At 41.3% G+C, this 22933-nt stretch overlaps 3 protein-coding genes across 4 annotated transcripts; 1 reads left to right on the top strand and 2 right to left on the bottom strand.

Annotated features, from left to right (window-relative positions):
• Position 1: 1 nt before the first annotated feature.
• Atg1 (serine/threonine-protein kinase unc-51-like protein Atg1) lies at positions 2-18594 on the top strand. Of its 2 annotated transcripts, XM_070279753.1 has the most exons (12): positions 4-778; positions 6792-6965; positions 14274-14361; positions 14424-14549; positions 15124-15197; positions 15258-15418; positions 15481-15617; positions 15690-15842; positions 15899-17092; positions 17157-17293; positions 17357-17492; positions 17548-18594. In XM_070279753.1, exons 1-12 carry the CDS (start codon positions 689-691, stop codon positions 17622-17624), a joined length of 2547 nt encoding a protein of 848 aa, XP_070135854.1. In that variant the 5' UTR covers positions 4-688; the 3' UTR covers positions 17625-18594. The 2 variants fall into 2 exon arrangements, with proteins under 2 accessions (XP_017089559.2, XP_070135854.1); XM_017234070.3 differs by having other exon boundaries at positions 2-778; positions 15481-15842.
• On the bottom strand, positions 8245-13150 carry LOC108120411 (leucine-rich repeat and transmembrane domain-containing protein 2). Its single transcript, XM_043214184.2, has 8 exons — positions 12942-13150; positions 11991-12167; positions 10129-10325; positions 9811-10064; positions 9480-9755; positions 9071-9338; positions 8850-9014; positions 8245-8792 (listed from the first exon to the last, which is right to left on the bottom strand). The coding sequence occupies exons 2-8, from the start codon at positions 12041-12043 to the stop codon at positions 8638-8640; spliced, it is 1368 nt and encodes a 455-aa protein (XP_043070119.1). The 5' UTR covers positions 12044-12167; positions 12942-13150; the 3' UTR covers positions 8245-8637.
• Positions 18595-18622: 28 nt separating the features above from the next.
• Positions 18623-22748, bottom strand: LOC108120338 (uncharacterized). Its single transcript, XM_070279752.1, has 4 exons — positions 22570-22748; positions 20219-22519; positions 19443-20051; positions 18623-19388 (listed from the first exon to the last, which is right to left on the bottom strand). Exons 1-4 carry the CDS (start codon positions 22617-22619, stop codon positions 18716-18718), a joined length of 3633 nt encoding a protein of 1210 aa, XP_070135853.1. The 5' UTR covers positions 22620-22748; the 3' UTR covers positions 18623-18715.
• Between the last annotated feature and the right edge of the window lie 185 nt (positions 22749-22933).

Raw genomic sequence — 22933 nt, 5'->3', positions numbered from 1 at the left:
CCTGATGGAAAGTCCATCTCTAGCGAAATATCAACATCTATCACCTGCCCAGTCCCCTCTAAAATCCCCAATCGAATCGCGAATAGAAGAAGAATCGGACAAACTGGTACTCGGATTTGCAAAGTTTTTCGCTGGGGCAAAATAAAATTTGACAAACCAGGAAACAGTTGCAGTTGTCGTGGAGTGCGTGTGCGCCTTGTCCGATGCGAGTGTATGCGAGTCCGAACCAGACACAATCACACACGGAGCACGGAGGAGAGCGTAACTAAAAACACAAAAACCAACAAAACACACAATTTAATTGAATTACAAGTGAAATTAGAGTGAGTGCCACTGATAATTGTGGACAGCACAACACAATCGAAGCGAACGCGTTACGTGAAAAGCCAAACGGCAGGTTGGAAAGTGCAGCAGCAAGAATTCGCAGCCAGTTGCTGGCCCAGGAAAAAAATTGATTTTCCACAATTGCAATTGGAAGGCAAAGCAAAGAAAAGCAAAAGCAAAGAAAAACGAGGAGGGAGAGAGCCCAACCGACGACGTGCGTGCGAGAGTGAGAGAGGGGGAGTTAACGAGAGTGTGGGAGTGGAAGTGGTGGTGATATAGTGGTAGTGGAAGTGGGAGAAGGGCAAGAGAGTACAGATCCACATCCAGGCATCCCATCCAGGCGCATCCTTTATCCTCGCATGCAATGAATATTGTCGGGGACTATGAGTACAGCTCCAAGGATATGCTTGGCCACGGCGCCTTTGCCGTCGTCTACAAGGGCCGTCATCGCAAGGTAAGCATCATCATGTTTATTAACCTGTTTTCCTCCCCCCACCCCCCACCGACTGATCCGGATCCGGATCCGGGCACTGTTGTTGTTTGGGGCTTGGTCGCAAAATAAAAACAACAACAACATGAGCTAAAAATTAATAAAAATGCGCCATTGTCAAAGGAATGCGCCAAAGCTCTTGTCTTGAAGAGTTTTTTTTTTAAATAATTTAATATCGAGAAACCCCTAAAATCACAGCCCTTTGTTGTATCTTTCAGATATTCTCTCTGGCTTTTGTTTGTTTTCTATTGCCACCCTTTATTCGTGGCTGCCACACGCACGTGCTTTGGAGCGAACTATGTTGTGGTTCCACCACTGCGTATCGAGTGTATGGGAGTGCCTTTGAACTATTTCAGGGTCGTAGCGAAAATATAAATTATTTTATAGCGATTGTCGGATAGGTCTTGGGCTCTAAAAGGGCCGAATAATGGAGGTCTTGAAGCAGAAAGATAAAAAGAGATTTAAGAGACTTTAAAGTAATATTTATTTATTTATTTATCTAAAACTAACTAATAATTCTAAACTAAGAGCTTACCTAGGGCTACTAGTTAACTATAATATACTTCTTATATTTTAAATTAATTTCCAAAAACCAGTTGCAGGTCAATCAACTTTTATCAAATTTATTCACAAAATATTTCGCAATAAACTCATTAATATTAATATTAATTTTATTTGTTTTTTTTTGTCAATGTTTTTAGTTTTAAAATCAAAACAAGAAACAAGCAAAGTGAAAAGCTTGAAACGAAAAGTTTCCAAAGCAGCAACAGCTGCCAGCTATTGCATCAGCTGTTTTCTGTATCCATTAACCCAGCACCTACACAAAATATATATACTATGACCAGGTATATATCTGTATTTCCATATGATCATGTCCCACAGAATTATCATAGATGTATCATTGGAAAAACATTCTGTTTTTCAGTATTTTCTTGTTATTGTTAGTGAAACAAAGCATTCTTATCAAGAGGTTTTTTGTTTTTTTTCTTTTTCTAAATTACTCAAGTTGGTCTCGGCTGTGAAATCACATTATTAATTGCAAATGACAACAACAACTAATAGTACAATAACAAAGGCCATATAACAATGTCACCTATAGAAGACCAGACCCCCTACTTCTCTACGAGTTGAGTTCTTAATGGATTTCTCTCTTTTTCTGTTTATTTTTTAAAGATCCCATAGATACACTACTTGTTTTCAGTGTAATCTATCTTCAAGATACCTTATTTTGAAAATAAATTTTATAGCCATCATAGCTGTCTATACTTCCCGACTCTGTCCTTTTATGGCCATTTCGGAGCAACTGGTTTTAGGGTCTAATCACTTCTCCAAACCAAACACCAACCAGAACCCAAAGGACCAGCGTGTATCTTTTGCCTGCACGTGGCTCTTCCTAAAAATAGTCACCAACTTGAGATACACACCCGAGAAGTGCACGACCTGCAGAAAAGGAAGTCATCCTCCTCTAAGGAGGATCTAGTTCCTAAAATAAATGACAACCATCTGGGGTACATATAGTTCTCCCCTTTGTCTGCTTCTCTGAATGAAATGCATCAATCAGTATCTGGCGGATACGCCGGCATGTGCGAATCCAGACGACACGTGTTTCCACAGAACTTGACGTTTTTTTTTTATCGCCAGCCAATTGCATAAGTCGCGTCGCCAGAATCATGCAAATATTACGTTTTAAGCCAGCGCCATGTTTATTGCATTTAACAGCCCCTCCCCCCCTATCGAGTGAACATTGTTGCGCAATCCCTTCCCCCCCTAGCTGGTAGCTGGTATCTCATTCATATTCATATATTTTGTTTGTCCAAAGTTGGCTGCAGTTGCAGTTGCATTTCCATATGTATGTCTCACAAAAAAAAAATGCGTCTTGGAATTAGACACCTCTCTAATCTATGAGGAATCTATTAAGTTCAGGTTGTACAATATTTAAAGGTTTTATAATCAATCATGTTTAGTTTTATGGGCTTGCTGGGCAGGCCCCTGTTTGGAAGATTACAGAAGGGATTCAAGTGATTAGTGGGTGAAAGTCGCTCTCTTCTAAAAAAGCTATGAATTTTATAGTTTTTAAATTAAAATATATTTATTGTTAATCAATGTTGTTTTTAATTAATTTATAATCAAGTGGATAATCCCGTTTATGAAACAAATAGCAGAATTGTTGATAAAAATACTACTCTTTTGGAAAAGCTCCTTTCTACACGATTCTCATACATTTTAGCCAAGCATCCTAAGCATAATAGTGACTATTGATTGATCAAGTGATTAGGGTATGATAGTCTCTCTTTCTCTTAAAAAAGCTTTATTTTTATAGTTTCTATAATATAAAATATATATTTACAATAAAATATGTTTATAATCAATGGAACATGAACCAGTTTATTAAACAAAATACAGTTAGACATCCAAGACATGGATTTGACCTGTTTAATAATGAAAATACTACTATTTCTTGAAATAGCGCCCTTCTACACGGTTCTCATACATTGCAGTTAAGGCTCCTAGCATAATCTATAGAATTGACCCATTTATTTAACAAATAATAGTGACTATTCAAGTGATTAGTACAAGAAAGTCGTTCTCTCTCTTAAAATGGCTTTAATTAAATTTATTTTAAATCAGAGGTCGGCACGGCCCTATCTCGGGGGCATAGAAAATTTCTCTGCCCGAGCTCTGCCACACACACACAGTATAAATGTGTGAAACGTCATGCTCACAGCCTACTTTCTGCTATTCGTTACTAACACTAATGCGGTAAGATCATATCAATGTATTGGGGTGCCGACCACTGTTTTAAATCAATAAACACCTTTATTAAACAGATATATAGGTTTTTTTTAATAAAAACGACTATTTTTATAAAACAGCACCCTTCTACACGATTCTCAAACATTGCAGCTAAGGCTACTAACCATAATCTGTAGATTATGATAATCAACGCGTTTATCAAATAAATAGTATGATTTTTAATAAAAACACTAATATTGATTGAAAAATCACACTTCTCTGAGATTATCATGCGATGCAGTTAAACATCCTAAGCATAATCAATATACTTAACATGTTTATTAAATAAATAGTCGATTTTTTAATAAAAATAACAATATTTCTTAAAAAAGAAATACGAATACGCCCTTCTCTACGATTCTCTAACATTGCAGCTAAGCACTACAGCTTCCTAATCACAAACAATAGACCCTGTTTTAATCAATTAATATTGATTAATCAACTGATTAGTATGTGAAAGTCTCTCTCTCTTTTAAACAAACTTTGATTTAATTAATTTTATTTAAAGTTAGAGACACGGAAGTCTTGTGTTGAGAAACCAAAACACAAACTCACTCTATAAAAAAAAAACAAAAACACCTTTCCAATCCCAAAGCTGTCGTCGACACGTGCAGACCAAAACAAATCCAAAAAATTAAAGCATAAATTATTCAGAGCCAGATCTTCCAGCAGCTTATCATACAAACTAGTTCTGGCTGGAGGAGAGCTCCAGTTCTGGCCAAATTAGCCGGCTGACTGGTGGCCCGATCGGGCGTGAATTATGAGCCATTGAAGTATTAAAGTTTTGCGTCGCAAAAACTGTGAGAATTTCCGCATTTTGTTGGCAAAGCTAATGCTGCTGGTCACCCGAGAGATACATTTCACCCGCCAAACCAGTTTGTATCCATCAGATACTTGGCCGGGCCTATGCCTATGACTATGACGATGAGGTGCACACTCGCTTTTGTCTTTCTCTCGCATTTTCTGCGCAATTATCATCATTTTTGGGGGCTATTTTTGGTTTTAGTTGCGAAGGGGGGGCCATTGCACCTCCTCCTCCATAAGACCCCCAAAAACCAGTCATTTGTTGGGGGCTTATCACACCTCTGGGGGGTTCGTTGAACCTCTTGGTTTTGGGTGCGGGTTTCTCTAGCTGCACCTTGAAGCACCTCGGCCGAAGTTGAAGAGATCGAGGCCAGCAGCAGCTGGTGGTGGTGGCAGCTTGGTGGGGCAACTTTCCCGCTCGCTGCTGACACAGATTCAGAGCTCCATCGAGGTGATTGGGTCAAGAACTGCCCGGCCGCCCGGCTTCCGCTGAGTAATCTAATCTCTCCCGGGGAGGTTCTACTATCTTGGCGATGGGAAGGTAAACAAAATACAAGTCAGTGACGTAAAGCATTATATTTAAGACTAATATAGGCTAGATAAAGGCTGGATTATCGATGACCTTCTGTAATCTAGCCCGAGCTAGAGGTAAACACTCACCCGGAGCTCGACAAACAAAAGTGCATCTGCATCTGGCCTGTTATCGGTCAGAAGCTGCATTCATGGTTCCCCAGCGAATGCACTTTGAAAGATTATGGAAGGAGGAGCATATCGATTTCCATTACCATTCAGTCGGCACATGAATCGGTGATGAGGTGATTCGATATTCCGCAGAGAAACCCATAGAGAAACTTATAGGAACTAGCCCTGATAGTGGAGTATACCTGCATCTTGTTTTTTGCGCTTCACCCTAAAGCCAGACACAGACAAAGAGTCATTGTCACCTGGTAAGTAAAAAAGCAAATATGGTGACCGCATCCCCTTATCAGTGGGGCGGCGATCCAGCCGGTTAACTGGGCCTGCAGTTCCCGGCCAAGTTCGTCACTCGAACGCCCAAGTAAACAATCTTATTCACCGCAACCCGTCGGTTCGTCGGTTGAGTGCGTTTTTGCGTATCTAATAATAACAGCCTAACCGAGCGAGACCCTCCAACACGACCCTCGGTTCTGGGATTTGCATTTTTCCGACGCCGCCACCGCTGCCAGTTTCCTCGTTCAGTGCGTGCTAATTAAAGCATTTTGCTCGAGGAGTGTGTAAACATTTGGAGATGCCATTAATGGCTGCAGCTGCTGGGTGTGTGGAGATCGAGGCCTTTGGATGGAGCACAAGTTCTTGAGGTGGATTATTACGATTTTTAAATCAATAAACACTATTGAAGGCTTTTTTTGATCTGGCTAGTTAAACAGATGTGGATTCTAGATACTTAAATTTAATAGGAATTCTAAAAATCTATATTTTATTTGGTTCTCTAGCTTATTGTTTTGTAGAAAGGATTAACCCTTTAACACGTTTTTTGTAGAAATAATATTTTTTTTTAAATCAAAATACAAATATTAGTCATTAAGCGTCCTTCTTTGTGATTCTTATTCCATTAAATAAACAATAAAACGTTATTTTAGTAAAAAAAAACTTATATTTTTTGAAAAAAGCGCTCTTCTCCGCGATTCTCACACTTTTCAGCTAAGCATACTAACCATAGATAACGAGTTTAAGAACTGAATGTAGATTTTTTAATAAAGATACAAATATTTCTTTAAAGAAGCGCCTTTCTCTGCGATTCTCTGACTTTACAGCTAAACAACTTAAGAATAACCAATATACTTAACCAAAATAATAAACGAAATATAGATTTTTAATAAAATTACAAATATTACTTTAAAAAAAAAGCCCTTTTTCTCGTTTCTTATTTAGCAAAATAAAGATTTTTTAACAAAAACACAAATGTTTGTGAAAAATCTTAATTTTCTAAGATATTTTACAGTAGAGATAGGCCTACTAAGCATAAGCAATGAACTTTTCCCGATTATTAAACCAATAGTCAATTTTTTTAATAAAAATATTAATATTTCTTGAAAAAGGCACCCTTTTCTGCGATTCTCATACATCACAGCTAAGCATCCTCCAACTTCCTCCAAGTATTTTAAAAATTCATCTTAAAACCCATACCATATATGATATAAAAAGCTTATCCTTTATAACTCTCACCTTGTTATTGAATTCAAAATAAAGTCAACGTGTCAATGAAACCCTCATACGATTTTATCGCCTCCCCGACTTTGGCTTATAATATGATAAGTAGGAGTAGCCGTTCAATGACTTTGAAAGTGCCTAGCCCCCTGCTTAAATATTAATGAAAATGCCTCCGCTTCCTACATTACAGAAACATATGCCGGTGGCCATCAAGTGCATCACCAAGAAGGGACAACTGAAGACCCAGAACCTGCTGGGCAAGGAGATCAAGATCCTGAAGGAGCTCACCGAGCTGCACCATGAGAATGTGGTGGCTCTGCTGGACTGCAAGGAGTCCCAGGATTGCGTCAGCCTGGTTATGGAGGTAAGTAGTAGCTCTGGAAAGTGAGAAGTTCGTAAATATTAAATGGTTTTATGGCTAAAACGTGGATGAGTCAGGGCGGGTGATATATATAGAGGGAGTGGGTATCGAGAAGCAGAATGCACGTCGGCCAGTGGCACGTCATTCCACTCGGAGACCTCCTCCAACCCCACCACCCCAGACCCAGACCTCCTCCTCGCTTTTTCAACCAAAATGCTACGCCATTAATTGCGGAAGTTGCGAAATGAATTCGTAAACAAAAATAAAGTGAGAATAGAATGGCAGAAGCCCAGCCAGAAGCTAAATGGTGCGACTATTTGGATACCTAGTACAAATACTAGTACTAGAAATGATACTACTATATATTTAAGCCATATACTACCCTCTCTCAAATACGCATTTAATTAATTTTCACCCCAAAGTACTATACTGAGCACTGACCTCGGGTTTGTTCAACCCAAACTGGGTTACAGGTGTCTGTATGGTGTTAGCACCCAGTGTTTATGTTTATATACGATCCATTATCTTGAAATTAGGTCAAATTCTTCTCCGGCACGGGAATTAGCTTCCATTTTGGCGAGCTTTGGGTCTGATAAGATTTGATAGGGTTGTTTTTCTTCAAGATACCTTATAAGGTAGGGGCTTATTAAGCGTTATACTAAAGATATATTAGTGAGAACTCTTTTTCTTTATATTTCTTTAAGATTATATTTCTTAGCAAGTATGAATGAATGAATAATCAAAATACCAACTCTGTTAAGTAGAATCGAGTGCTCTAATCGAACTAATCTAAAGCTCATTGTTTTGTTTTCGATTCGCCATTGGCATGTCATCGTTTTGGGAGCAATATCAAATATATTCTAGGGGTAGGAGGCCTACACCGATAGGAGGAGCTGTGGCCTGACTTTGGCCCCATTTCCCCCAAACAGCTTTTGTTTGTTTGTCAATCGTTAGACGGCTTGGAGTCCCCTCGAGTCCCCGAATATAATCAGTAGTGGGGATGATACCCGTATCTATTGATTTCGCAGCCACGTGTTGTCCCCGGCCAGTTTCCCACTACTTTTCTGATTAATTTAGTTCCCGGGATTTGTTTATTTACGTTTCTGATATTTTACGATGTGTTTATTTGCTTCTTAATTTGTTTTCGGAAGATAAACGTGTGAGAAAGGGTTGTGGTTATCAGGTGTCAGCTTCTGTGGATAATAAACAGTGATTATCATAAATACTCCAATGATTTATTTTATAATTAAACCATTTATTAAAGAATTAAATACATATCCTCTTTGTACTATTTACAATTATGGTTTATTTTTATTGTATTTTGGCAAAAGTCTAAGGCTAAAGACAGCTCTCTAAAAACTAAAATATCTCTAGAACAGAGCCAGGAGTGTGTGGTTGTGTTTTGTGTTGGTCGGGTTCCCCGTGCTCCCCTAAATAATAGCAGATAGAACGCTAAGCGACTAGGCTTACAACTTACAACTAGAGTCTAACAAGTTGGGTGTTTGGGAATCGATGTGCTGTGGTAGCTGTTGTGCTGGCGAACAATGGAGTCAACTAATTAACCATATACATACACTAGATATACGTGTACCTAACTAAAATCTAACACGAAATGCCATCAAAATGGAATTCTTCTCAAAACGTCGGATAGGAAGGTGTTTCTGGTTTTGGTCTTCTAGGCTAGCTTATTCAATGGTATCTCCTCGGTGGGATGCACCTGGTCCTTTGGCTCTGGTTTGCTAGTGCGGCAGCATTTCGTCTTGATCCCACCAATGTCCTTGCGGCAGATGAGGCCGATTATAATCCCAATCACTGCAATGACCATGATGCCTGGAACACAAGACTCATTATTTCAGTTCTGGAAATAGAAGTTTTTGTAAAACTCACAGATGAGCAGGGTGTTGATGGCCTCCTGGGATATGGCCACCTGGTTGCTCTTCTCGGTGGGCCCCTCCGCACTGACCCCGCTGCTCTCAGTCACTGAACTCATGATTCCGGCCTTGGCCAGTTCCGTGCTGTTGGCCATTTTGCTGTTTCCCCGGCTCCGATCGGCTTTAATTAAAAATAAAATTTAGTCACACCATTGTCTAGAATGCTTTGGAACTCACCACTTCGCGGTGGAGCTGTAGTTGGCTGCGATGTGGTAGTTGGAAGACCCGTAACCCGCTTGAACGGCGGGTCGGTGGCCTGGATCAGACTCTCGTTGAAGGAGGTGCCCAGCACGAGCTCGAAGCAGCTGACGTCAAAGTGGCGGAAGCTGATGTTGTCGATGGACTTGAGCAGGTTGCACAGCTCCTCGATGTTGGGCTGGTCCAGCTCCGGCAACTTAAGTTTAATTATATTTTTAAGCGGCGTGAAAGCTCTCGTATTGATTTGCTGTCACAAGAAAAAGAAACCGTGAGCGGAAGCGGGACAACTATATGGTCGTGGGAGCACAGCTGTTTTGGGGGCTGCGCCAACTATCGTTGCACCGATAGATCGATAGCTCAGTGCGATAACTTGGCGCTAAAAACTCACCTGTTTGAAATCGTTCTTGTCCAGTCGGAGTACCTGCAGGGCACTCATGTTCTCAAACGTTTGTTCCGGCAGCTCGGTCCAGCTGCAATTCGAGCAGCTGAACTCTATCAGACCTGGCTGGTTCAGAAAGGCTCCATCCAGTCGCTGGGCAATGGAGTTGTTACTCAGATCGAGAGTTGATAGCTCCCTGGCTGGCGCAAAGGTGTCGGGATCTATCTTGGTCAGCCGGTTGTTGGCTAAACGGAGTCGCTGCAAACGCTCCAAGCCTTGGAAGACCTACAGAACATGAAACATTATTCATCTGGTATTATTTTAAAAATAAATAAATTACCTCATTGTCTATGCGACTGATTAGATTGTGGTTCAGATTGATTTCCTGGACCCTCGACAGGTTGGCGAAATCCTCGGGCCTCAGTTCGGAAATCACATTGTGGCTTAAATCTATGATAGCCGCCGTTTTGGGCATGTCCAAGGGAACATGGGTCAGATGGGCGTTGGTGCACTGGACGTACTTGAAGTCCTCCAAGCAATGGCAGTTGCGCGGGCAACTGGGCTCCAGGACATGGTTGCTGCGTCGTGGTATATCTACAAAAAATTACAGAATTATATGAAAGCCGGTCAGTTATGAAAATGATTAAGAAAAACCTACTAAAAATTGGTCGAAATGTTGTGGTGGTCGATGTTGAAGATGATTGTGGCATCAGTCTATTCTCTGCTGTCTCAGGACCTTGCTTATCGGTGGCTTCGTCACTGTAGTTGTCTTCATAGTCATTGTAGTCGTCCTCGAAGGTGGGGGACAGCTGGGTCTGTTCACTGCTCGCGGGAGCTCCATTTGTGTGACTAATACTGGTTTTTAAGAAATTCAAAGAATTAATTATTTTATTTTCAATCCAAAAGCAATTATCTAACCGATTTGTAAACTTGATTTTCCCAAAAAAAAATAAATAAAATGTCTATTCTGGCCATTAGATTGACAGTTCTAGGCAGAACTGGCTTACATCATGCACGTCTTGAAGGCAAACGAACACACCTCGCTAATTTGTCCTGAAAACGCACTTGACCCATTTTGGCAAAGCCACGCCATGTTCTCCGGCAGTGGCGGTGTCTCCGGTTTCCCCACTATATCATTATAGGCTTTTGTTTATGTTTGTGGCCCGCAGTGAGCATGAATGAATATATATATATACATATATGTATGTATTTCTACCTGAATGAGCCAAAAATACAAAGGTATTTTATCAAACAACTTTAGACAGAAAATTAGCTTCCAAAATTTAAAATATTGATAAGAAGACTTTAATTTTTTTTAAAGAAAATACGTATATTTCTGGCCTTATATATCTGACCTGCACTGTAGTTGAGCTTCAGTGGCAGAGAGCCCCCACAAAACCCGTTTACGTCATGTCTGAGAGACATCTTGACCGGTTTTTTAACGATTTGGTTTACTCTCACTTTCGAGGTTTATATATTTTTTTTATTTTTTGTGGGATTTAAGGCTTCTGATTCTAAATCCTTCGTTATCCTGCTCTTACTAGACTTCCCTTCAAGTGGCTAGTAGCTCAAGTATGTCTTAAAAATGCCATTTAGAATTCTTTTCAATTGCGTGACTCTCGAGTGAAGTTTCAACGATTGTTGACAATAATCGTCATGAGGCCATTTAAAGTCTATTATTAAATAATAGTGCTTTGTCTTGAAGCTCTCTATAAAGCTTATCAATATAAGAAATGCATTCTTCTCGCCTTTAATAAAGACATGAATAGTTACCGAATAGCTAATAAGCTTGACCGACTTTAGTTTTAAAGATTATTGCGAAAAATCGTATAAACTTAAGCCGAGCATGACGACCTAGACAACGTAATGGCCTTTCTAAATACTTGAAGTAAAATGTTTAAAAATGAAAGCCTACTCTCTCAAGTACTTGACTTTGACATCCGATCTGTAGAAGATAAAAAACAGCTACCAGCTAATCCCAAAACTAAATCAGAGTCATAAATTGGCTTCTGCCTAGTGGTTCGATATTTCCTGGCCTTAAAATTAAAAATAAAAAACGCTGACCAAACAAAAGCGATAAGAAGAAACGGCATAAATTATCGAACGCGCAACGGTATATTCATATTATTTTTATCAGATTATGCGATATGATTATCTGGAGTGTAAATTCACAAACCTATACACACATAATAAGGAGCAATTAGACCTGTTGCCGAGGCTATCAATAAAGTTGCTATTTCTTTTTTTGTTTTATTATACCGGAATGAGTATTCCCATTGGCAATGATATCTCCAACGGTGAACGGGTCAAAGTCCCGTTATTCTGCACCTTGCCAGGTACGAGAATTATTCACTTTACGAATGTTGCTCAATAAAAACTTTGTACTTTGCCGTCTTTTCTTATTCGGTTTTGGTGGGCAAGTGCTTCGATTTTTCTAAAAACAACTTAACGACATACCCCCCCAACTGAAGAACATCCTACTAATATAAATTTTAAATTATTTAACAACCATTTTTTTACCTTACGCTGAGTAAAAATATTAAAAGTAATCCAAACTTGTAATACACGTGCATGGTGATTTGTTTATTTGCGGGCTTCGGTGTTGGATTATGGATTATTATTTGTTATTTATTCACTGGGTTTGGTTTTGTGTTTATTTATTGAATTTCATTTCATTTTTCTGCTGAAATTCTTGATCTGAAAATAGATTATTTTTTTTTATTAATATTTTGCTTCTTTTTCACTAAACACTTGTTGTTTTATATTCTATAGCTTTTTATATTCTGTAGTTTTTTCCAAAAGATTTATTTTTATTTCCCCCGCTGGCACTGACTTTTCCACTCGCTTGTCGGCTCTCCAATGAGCGAAAATATTTCGCCAACCACTAACAGGTGTCGGGAGAGCGTATAAGCTCTCCAGGTGAGCTCCTCGCGACTGCGTGCTCTCTTCAAAACGGGCTTTTATCGCTGGGACTCTCGTTTAATCTTTTAATGTTTAGTTCATGTTTAGCCACTGCTGCTAATCTTATCAGTTTTCTTTAGTAATTGCTGCTTCTCTCTTTCTCTGATTATTGTTCTCTGTTTTAGTTTAAAGTGTTAATTATTCAATTAATTTAATTTCTTTAACAAAAACTCAGACAACAAAGCTATTTCTTTAATTACTTCGAATAATTATTTCGAATGCCAATCAATTGAACTTTGTCTGGGGGGGGGAGGAGAGGGATTGACTTGATTTACATAATTTAGTTGGAACACACAAGGTGACTAAGCCGGATTCTCAGATTAAACGATTTGTTCGAGTGACTAAATATTTATTAAAATATTTTTGAATGAAAAGCACCGCTTTTGTTCACTTTGTACTAAGTTAAACACTTGTTTTAATTCAGTTTCGTATGCCTCGGGGTAGATTGCTGGGCTACGATGTATATGTACAGCTGCATGCTTTATTTTTTATCGCCTAGAAATGATTGACCTTTAGTCCATGAGTGATTCGCGTTCGGTACGTAATGCCCGCAATAATAACTTTTTCGTTGCACAGATTTTCGACTTTTAATTCTGTTTTATTTCTTCAAGGCAAACAAATAGACAATTATGCTTTTTTTTTGGGGCTTGTTATTATTTTATCTTTTTGGCTTTTTGATATTTTTGGAGCAGCGGGATGGCGTGTGCGGTTAGCCCGAGCGGCGGAAAGACAATGAGCTCCAGAGCGCTATCGCAGAACCGATGACGACAGGGTTGCCGATCAAGAGAGCGTTATGGCTATATGTTCTCTTGATTTTTTTTTTCACTTTTTAAAAACTCTCCCTTTTTTTTTAGGAATATAGAAAATCCCAAATGTTTTTTTTTTATTATCCAAGTGCCAAGTTGAAAATAAAGCTCATGACACATGCGTTTCTTCATAAAAAAAATTAAAACTTGTAACCCGGAAAAGAATATAAAAAACCCTCCAAGTGTGGCTTTTTCCGATTCCCCATTTCTTTCCACATTTTCGACTTTTACTTTTATGTTTTTTGTAATGGACTGATGTTACTTTACATGTCAATGACTTGTTTCTGTGGCTCTCTAGGGTTCTCCACCCTCTCCACCATCCACCGCAAATGGCGAGTGAAATCTTTTGTCATTTCAATTTGGCCATTTAATTGTCTAATGTGGTATTGCTGCTTTGTTTGCTCATTAAACTCTAAGTGGTCCATATAGTTTCTCATGTTTTCGGTTCTCAGATGAGAAACCAGCGAAAAAACAGTCCATACTAGTTGCTAGTCATGTCCACGATAGGCAACCTCAAGGTTAGGTCCTTTTTGGCAGCTGGTTCTGGCCAAAATAATAAAGTTTACTTCTAAACTGCATTGTTGGCTTTATTTCTATTATATTTCTGATTTTCCAACTCTATTGAAATTGTATTCCTGCCTCCTGTACTCCTTTCCATACCATTGTCCAAAAAAACCGGAACTGAACGACAAAAGCCTTAAAAGCAGCTGCCTGTCCCAGAAGCATAATTTCCTAATTCCAGTTCTTGATTCAGAAAATTGCCATAAATCAGATTCGCTTTGACCTTGTCTTGCTAGAGTATATGTATATATACTTATGTACTACATACCCTCTATATATATATAATTGCTTGGCGGCCAGACAAAAGAAAGACCCTCGAGTCTGCTCGAGTCTGGAAGACCGACCCCCATTTTCGCACTGATTGAACTTAATTCATTTGCCTAGTACGCTTTTTGCTGGAATTGCTTTGGGATCTTGAGTGCTGCTGATTGAAGTCATTACTAATTTTCTTATTACCATATCTTTCTATTTTCAGTTCTGCAATGGAGGGGACTTGGCTGATTATCTGAGTGTGAAGGGGACGCTTAGCGAGGATACTGTCCGACTTTTCCTCGTTCAACTAGGTAAGATTATATTTTAAGAATTTAAATTAGTCCTCTACTAAAATATCTATTAATTTTTTTAGCTGGTGCTATGAAAGCACTTTATACCAAAGGAATTGTGCATCGTGATCTCAAGCCACAAAATATTTTGCTATCGCACAATTATGGCAAAACCTTGCCAGCTCCATCTAAGATAACTCTGAAAATTGGTGAGTTAATTATCCTAAAGATTTATTATTAAAATAAAGTTAAATTAAAGAAATAAATAGTTGTCAGTAAAAGAAAAATGCTTTCTAATAAATGTAGAAATACTAATTAGCAATTAATATTCTGTTAAGGGGTTATATGCAAAGCAGTATTTTTGAAATATTTTTACGAAGAGAACTTAAACTTTTTTGGGACAATTATTATTTACTTAAGTAGATTCTATTTTAAAGACGATAAAAACATGTCCATCATGTAGCAATATATTCAGATTTCAATTCTGTGGACGTTGCAAGAAGCATCTTCGAAAAAATTGACCTTTTGTGGTGATCTAGGTTTTGTCGGTAAAAAATAGTAATCAATTTTTTAAAATACATTCCTTCGATCATTCGCTAGGGAATATAACCAATAAAATTGGGTAAATATTTCAGACAGATAAGTTTATCCATTTTCAAGAAATCGAGATCACCGACTTTAAAAACGATGTTTTAAAAAACACGAGTTCAAATCCCCTCTATATTTTAGTTTTCAATTTAATGTCTATATAAATCTTAACTATTAATTTCTTAATTTTTATAGCCGATTTCGGGTTTGCGCGATTTCTTAACGACGGTGCCATGGCCGCCACTCTTTGCGGTTCACCCATGTATATGGTAAGTGGATGGAAACCCCACAGAATATTATGATTCTTATATTGGTTTACTCGGATCTAGGCACCCGAGGTCATTATGTCGCTGCAGTACGACTCCAAGGCAGATCTCTGGTCGCTGGGCACGATCGTCTACCAGTGCCTGACTGGCAAGGCGCCATTCTACGCACAAACGCCCAATGAGTTGAAGTTCTATTACGAGCAGAACGCCAATCTGGCGCCCAAGTATGACTCTCACATCACCCAAGATCCTCTAAGACAGTACTAACCATTATACCTTTTTATAGAATTCCGAATGGAGTTTCGCCAGACTTGAGGGATCTGCTACTGTGCTTGTTGCGGCGCAACGCCAAAGATCGCATCTCGCATGAGGCCTTCTTTGTGCATCGCTTCCTCCAGGGCAAGAAGGCGGCCACTTCACCAGGTGAGCCAAGCCCCAGTCCTAGCCATGCGGCCAATTTGCGGCGGCGCGTTTCTAAGCCTGGTGTTCTTGCAGTTGACATGCCACCATTGGGCGGAACACCTCCCATCAAGGCCAAGAGCCCGCTGCAGCAGCAGATGGAGCAGGAACTGCAGCTGGTTAAGATGGCCGAGCAGCAGCAGAAGGAGCGCGAGGAGCAGGAGGCGGCCCTAGAGGAGGAGAACACGGGTAAGAATAATCCTAATCGGGTAGGAGTCAATGGTAATCATATTATGATTCTTTAGTCTCCGTGGTGGCCAACCCGGCCATCTGTGCCACCATCACCAATGTGGGTGTCCTGTGCGACAGCGAGAACAACAGTGGCTCTTGCAGCTCCCACGAAGACTCTGATGACTTTGTGCTGGTGCCCAAGAACCTGCCAGAGGACCAGCGCCAAGCCCAGACCCAGCCCCAGGCAGCTGCTCAAGCCCCGCACGCTTCCGGCGGCCAGCGGCTCCAACAGCAGAATCAATCCAGTCCGCCACGCCCCAGTAGTCTGCCCATCTCGGAGCCCAAGCCAGTGCCGGCACCGGCTCGTCGCCATGTGACCAGCAATGCCGCTGGTTCTCCAGCCAGATCTGGCCCCTTGACAGTGGCCACTCTTGCGGCTGCCGGGCAGCAGATACCCCGATCCCAGCCCATTAGCGTAAAGCAGCCGCGGCCGGATCAGCGCAAGAGCAGCGTAAGCAGCGACATTAATTCCATCTCACCGCCGGCGGTGCAATTTGCCATTGGAACGCCACCGACCCGGATGCGATCCGCCTCCGGGGGCTCGCTGTCGGAGACTCCACCGCACGCCCCCAGCACCTGGCAGGTGTCGCCGGGCCACTCCCAGTCGCCACTGCGTCGTAGCGGCAACAGTTCCCCGGTTCTGCCGTCCGCTGCCCTCACCAAGTTGCCCACCTTGGGCAGCCCAACCATGCTAGTGGCGCCCGGATCCCTGGGATCCATTGGTTCAGCAGGCAGCGGATCGGAGAACAATAACCAGCATCATATGCTGGGACCGCGGGCCTTTACGCTGCCCGAACTGGGCGCCACGGGTGGCCTGCACAGCTTGTTGGACACGGGAGCTGGCGGCGGCGGTGAGCCACATGCATTCCAGGCTCCGGAGCTATCGGAGGAGACGCTCATGGATCGCGAGCACAACGAGACACTGTCCAAGCTCAACTTTGTGCTGGCTCTCACCGACTGCATCCAGGAGGTGGCCGATTCGCGGTGCGCTCCGCTCTCCACATTGATGGTGGCCGGCAGCCAGTCAGCGGCAGGTGGGGCGACGGCAGATGCCCAGCAGATTCCACCCCATGCTCCGGAGCACTGCAAGCGGGCCGAGCGCCTGGTGCTGCTGGTTCGGGGACTCCAGCTTCTGTCTTCCGGCTTGAATCTGGCCTCCCAGCAGCTGCGAAATGGCCACCTCAAGCCATCGTCCAATGTGAAGAATGGTGAGACAGCGTTAGGGTTTATACTACCTTGCAGATTCTTATAATTGGAAATCTTTCTCCCTAGCTCTGCTCACCATGAACACCAAATACCGGAGCATGCTCTTCGAATCCAAGCGCCTAAATGGCAGTGGCCTGTTGCAGAAGGCGAATGCATTTAATATAACGGCGGACAAGATTCTCTACGACTATGCTTTAGATATGGTAATTAAAGGGTTATCTTATTCTTAGGGTTTTGAATATTAATGTTTAACTTTGTGGTTTCAGTGCCAAGCGGCTGCTTTGGACGAGCTTTTGAAGAACACCAAGAATTGCTTCGAGCGCTACAACACCGCACACATTCTGCTGCATTCTTTGGTGCAAAAATGTAATCATCCCCAGGACAAAATGCTGTTGAATAAGTGTATGTATTATAATCTAACAATTGACAAAAGACTAATGAGTATTTGTTCTTTTAGATCGCGATGCTGTGGAGAAACGTTTGAGCATATTGCAACAGCATGGATACATCTATATGACGGATGAGAATGCCTAAAGTATTGACAGGCTACGGGACGAGCTTTATTCCAGCGGCAATCTTCACAAACAGCAGAACATTTCCTTAAGTTATTACCGTTTTCGTTGGGAGTGCAAACATGTGATTGAAACAAAAACTACACTATCCATACATAGACATACCGATAAATAATTTAAACCACACCCACATCTTCATTATTTCGCGCCTCCCCAGCCCCAAACCCCAAACACAGTCCCAAAATTGTCCAATGTAAATAGTTTGAGGTATACAATTGTATGTAGTTTTTGGTTTTTCTATATAATTTTCTGCCCCTCGCGGCAACCATAATTGTTAAAGCTTATATATCGAGTGCAGATGCAACATGAATAAGGGCATATAAGGAGTCCATGTAGATCTAAGATAACCATAATATATATATATATGTTTACATATATATGTGCAAGAACACGAAAGCTAACCAAGCAACCATATGGATTAGAGTAACATATAAAGGGCAATATGCAAGCCAAACTCAGTTTAAAGCTAATGTTTAATGGAACAATGTCAGACCCCAGAAAACCTATACATATATCATGTGCTAGAAATTCCCCGTAGCTGTAATATCTATTTTCTTATTTAACAATCTAATATTCCCCCTATTATTATTATATTCTATGCGTACATACATAAAATATTTATGGCTGCACTACACAAACATGTTTACAATGTGCTATGTTCATAGTTTTTAGTTAGGTCTTTTTCTAAAAAAACAAAACAAAAAACAAAAATGAGAACTTTCAAAATGGTATTTCATTTAAATGACAACAAATTTATATATTTTAATGAAACTTTTTAAGTTTTTCTACAACAAGAGCCCACAAAAATTTCGACAAGAACTCTATATATATGTATATGGTATACAAAAAAAGAGAGAAACACATACAACAGTGTATAAAAGGAGAAACAAAATACAGATTTAAACTAATAAAAGAAAAACTACTAAGAAAAATCATAAAATAAAAGGCTAAAATAATATCTGTGGTTTGGGAGAAACTGTTTACTTCAACCAGGCGTAGACTTGTGTAAAAATGTAAAATTATTTTCAACGTTCGATTTGGACACTAAGGGACCTATTGGGCGCTAGAGTCCTTGCTATAAGATGGCTCTAATTCCAACTTTCGTTTACTCCGTCGCTGCCTCACCCTGCCATCCACCTCGCCCAGCGAATGCATGATAGTCTGAGACCCTAAAGGATATCCGGATGGGGTTGACTGTGACGGCTGCGACGGAAACTTTGGGCTGGCATTTAGGTCCGTTCCGCCAGGATTCCGTGGATCGTTGCCTCTGCCGTTCTTGTTGCCGGCTTTGGCTTTCTTGGGAGAGGAGTCCTTGGGGTCTTTGGATTTTTTGGAGGGTGTGGTAACATCGGGATATGGCGGTGGCAGCTTGGGGATGCAACAACTGCCACAACAACCGGCATAACAGCAACTATAGTTCGGGCAACAATTGTAACAATTCGAAGGATAGTAGTAGTAGCATCCTGTGCAGGGATTGTAGCACCAAACGCAGGTGCATGGATTCCAGCAACTGGGGCAGCCGCCGCACCCACCACAGCCACCGCATCCCCCACAGCCACCGCATACCGCGCCACTATCATTTCCTCCGCCGCTATCAGGAACGCCGCACACACTGGCACATCCGTCGGTGGAAGGAGCTGGGACCGCTGCACCGGAGGCTCCGCCACCACAGCACGAGGAACATGCATCTTTGCACACCGGCGTATTGGTTTCCTGATCCTGAGATCTGAGAAGGAATATGAAAAGGGTTTGCTCATAAATATTTGGAATCTTAACTAACTCATCCATCAGATTGGCATAGCAGCTGCAACTGCGCATCTCCGGTTTGGGTTTCGATGAAGATTCATCACAGCCACAGGAGCAGTCATTCTGGCTTTCGGCTTTCTTGGCCGATTCCGAGTGCTGGTCCATTTCCAGAGCCTTTGGCGATCTATCTCGAGAACCAGTTGAGCCAAAGTCTTCCATGTTGTCGCTCGATTCTTGGACCTTGTTTTTCTTTTTGGACGATTTGGATTTTCCAGCTCCTTTGGAGGTACCACCTTTTGGGGTACCACCTTTTGGGCTACCACTTTTAGGAGAAGTACCTTTTGGGGTAGCTCCTTTGGGGGTAGTACCTTTAGGAGTAGCTCCTTTGGGGGTAGTGCCTTTGGGGGTAGTGCCTTTGGGGGTAGCTCTCTTAGGGGAAGCTCCTCTGGAGATAGCTCCTTGAGGGTCAGCTTCTTGGGGTTCAGCTCCTTGAGGGTCCACTCTTTGGGGGGCAGCTCCTTTGGGCGCAGATCCTTTAGCTGCAGGCGCCTTCTTTTTTTTGCCACCTCCTCTAGTCATGTTTTTGCGCATCAAACAGCAACAATACGTCTGCTGGTCCGGGGCCTGGTCCCATCTGCAGGTTCTATAATACATAAGGAAAACATTTCAGCACCGATGCTGGTGTGCGATGGCTATTTCATTTTGCAAACAAAAATGTGTGTGGAATAGTGTACTGTGTGTGTGTATTTCAGTGGTGTCCCTGCCTGTGTTGTAGGGTGTGATTTAAAATAAATATGACATGAAACCCACCGGTTAGGTGTCTCCGAGCAGAATTCCAATAGATTGTTGAAGCACTCTTGACACCCTTCCGAAGAATCATTCCTAGACATTCCTTCATTGGAATCCATTTCTTCTGGTGGATTGGCCTCATGGTTGAAATTGCCCCTCCTGGTTTCAGTTGCTCTACCTCTGATGGTATTTTGTTGCCTCGAGGACTTTTGAAGCACATTACCTTGAGGAGGATTGGTCGAAGGACACCCCCGAGGATCACTCCTATTTCTTGTGGACTTTTCTTTGTTTTTTCCCGAATTTTCTTGGCTTGCTGAAGGACGACGTCTTGATAGTTGTTTGGGTCTCGCCTGTCTTTGGGTTGATTCCCCTGCAGGTGGATGACGTCTAGATACTTGTCTGGGACTCGCCTGTCTTTGATTTACTTCCCCTGCAGGTTGATGACGTCTTGATACCTGTCTGGGATTCGTTTGATTTTGGTTTTCTTGAGCTGGAAGTGGGCCACGTCTTGAGGCTTGTTGGGGATCAGATCGATTTGTTCTCGAGGTCGGTTGAGATTGCCCTCTGACATAAGGATAATTTCGATTCTGATTAGTAGTTCTCTTTCCTGCGTCCTGAAATTGAAAATTACAGTCCCTATTATCGGGTGGAGCTCCTTTACGGGTCGGTGGGACTTTGTTAGTGGAAGGATTACTCGCCACATTATTTCTATTCTTGGGTTCCAAAGATTTGGACCTTGGATTTTGTGGTGCTTTTGATCTATTCACAATTTGAGGGACTCTATCATCACATGGAGAGCCTTCAGATCTATTTTCAATCTGGCGGACATTATCATCACAAGGATTTCTATTTCTTTTATTTGGTTCCATACCATTGGACCTTTGATTTGGACCTTGTGAGGCTTTTGATCCATTTACAATCGGGGGGACTCTATAATCACAAGGATTTTTATTCCGATTGTTGGAACCCAAGAAATTAAACCTTTGATTTTGTGAGGCTTCAGATCTATTTTCAATCTGGGGGACTCTATCGTCACAAGGATCCAAACCATAGGACCTTTGACTTGGATCTTGTGAGGTTTCAGATATATTTTCAATCTCGGGGACTCCATCATCACAAGGATCTCTATTTCTATTGTTGGGTTCAAAACAATTGGACCTTTGATTTGGACCTTGTGAGACTTTTGATCCATTTAAAATCGGGGATACTCCATCATCACAAGGATCTCTATTCCTATTGTTGGGTTCCAATGACTTGGACCTTGGATTTTGTGAGGCTTTTGATCTATTCTCAACTCTATCATCACATGGATCATTATTTCGTTTGTTGGGCCCCAAAGAATTGGACGCTTGTTTTTGGAAAGTTTTTGAAACATTCAAAATCTTGGGGACTCTATCATCACAAGGATCATAATTTCGATTTTTGGGACCCACACGGTTGGTAGATTTTTTTGGTAAAGTTTTTGAAACATTTTCACTGCCGAAAACTTCATCATCACAAGGATCATCATCAATTTTTGATCCTTTGGATTCCACACGATTGGAGGATGATTTTTGTGGGGTTTTCGATTTATTTCCTTTTTGGGGAGCTTTATTAGAGCAATCATTGTCTCCGGTGTCTCCGGTGTTGGGAGTTTGTGGATCTTTTGCCATAAAACCACCACAATTTGGAGGCGACCATGATCCTTGACATGGATGTGGCATTGTCCCCAAGACATTATAAGGACAGTATCGATTCAGGGTGGAACACATAGAAAAGTGGCAAGAATCGTAAATGTTTTCACCAGTGCAAGGATTGAACTTCGGGACTCTAGTAGAGGGTAAGCCTGCCGGTGGTAGACATTCGGGAGGTCTCCAGTTGTTATACCTCGACGGCCCAACCATACAAGGTATGCTTGAAGCTTGTCCTGGACATGGAAAGGCGCAAGTACCCCCGTTGTTGAATTCATATGGACAACATCCATTCCCAAATCCTGGCAGGTATTCTCCGCGGGTATTACCATCGTAACATTGTCCGTAACCTTGTCCATAACTTCCACAACATTGTTGAGGCTTCGGTGCTGTTTGACTACATCCACCCTCGCTTCTTGGTCCTTCACAAGGACGAGGTTTAATACAAGCCGGACAACTTTTCGATCGTGGCTTTCTTTGGGACTTTTTATTTTGACACTTTTGGACGTTTTGTGGCCTTTGTGGAGGTGTTTGAAGAAAACTTGGCGGCATCATGTCCGGGAACTTTTGGAAATCCGGAAATACTTCGCCACACTGACAGGAATCCAAGGAGCGAGAACGACAACCGAAACCATTCATGGAACATGGCCACCTGGAAGAAAGTCCTAAAGATTCCAAAGATTTAAATACCCATTAACATACTCTGGTTGGCAGCCCTCGGGACTTCCTTGCCAGCAACTCGGATCGTACATATTCTGGAACTCTTTCGCCCGTCAAAAATTTCAAAGCATGACCAATGGTAGGGAAAGGAATTTACAAAATTACATTTATAGAAAAATTTAAAAAAGAGTCAAAACATTTTGATGTATAGAGAAAAGCATAATGTGAATATTGTTTGAAGAAACTCGAAAATTCGTAGCTCCGATTTGCCGTTTTTTGCGAATGATAACATTCCAGAAGATGCTTTAATTTGGTAACTATTTAATAAAATTTTTAAAAATAAATAATTAAAAAATAGCGCCCTCCTCCTCGATTCTCATAGGTGGCACTTAAACAGGCCCGAAAA

Source organism: Drosophila bipectinata, chromosome 3L (assembly GCF_030179905.1).
Source record: "Drosophila bipectinata strain 14024-0381.07 chromosome 3L, DbipHiC1v2, whole genome shotgun sequence".
NCBI lineage: Eukaryota > Metazoa > Arthropoda > Insecta > Diptera > Drosophilidae > Drosophila > Drosophila bipectinata.
Note: the sequence above shows the minus strand (reverse complement) of the source record. Positions and strands in the feature narration are given on the sequence as shown.

Excerpts from the sequence above, each read along its gene's own strand:
- Atg1 (XM_017234070.3), top strand. The coding sequence starts at position 689 with ATGAATATTGTCGGGGACTATGAGTACAGCTCCAAGGATATGCTTGGC. Across the intron at positions 15,198-15,257 it reads GCGGTTCACCCATGTATATG|GCACCCGAGGTCATTATGTC; the intron begins GTAAGTGGATGG and ends ACTCGGATCTAG. Across the intron at positions 15,843-15,898 it reads CCTAGAGGAGGAGAACACGG|TCTCCGTGGTGGCCAACCCG; the intron begins GTAAGAATAATC and ends ATGATTCTTTAG.
- LOC108120411 (XM_043214184.2), bottom strand. The coding sequence starts at position 12,043 with ATGCACGTGTATTACAAGTTTGGATTACTTTTAATATTTTTACTCAGC. Across the intron at positions 9,756-9,810 it reads TCAGTCGCATAGACAATGAG|GTCTTCCAAGGCTTGGAGCG; the intron begins GTAATTTATTTA and ends CATGTTCTGTAG. Across the intron at positions 8,793-8,849 it reads CATCAACACCCTGCTCATCT|GCATCATGGTCATTGCAGTG; the intron begins GTGAGTTTTACA and ends CTTGTGTTCCAG.
- LOC108120338 (XM_070279752.1), bottom strand. The coding sequence starts at position 22,619 with ATGTACGATCCGAGTTGCTGGCAAGGAAGTCCCGAGGGCTGCCAACCA. Across the intron at positions 22,520-22,569 it reads CCCGAGGGCTGCCAACCAGA|GTGGCCATGTTCCATGAATG; the intron begins GTATGTTAATGG and ends ACTTTCTTCCAG. Across the intron at positions 19,389-19,442 it reads TATGCCAATCTGATGGATGA|ATCTCAGGATCAGGAAACCA; the intron begins GTTAGTTAAGAT and ends ATTCCTTCTCAG.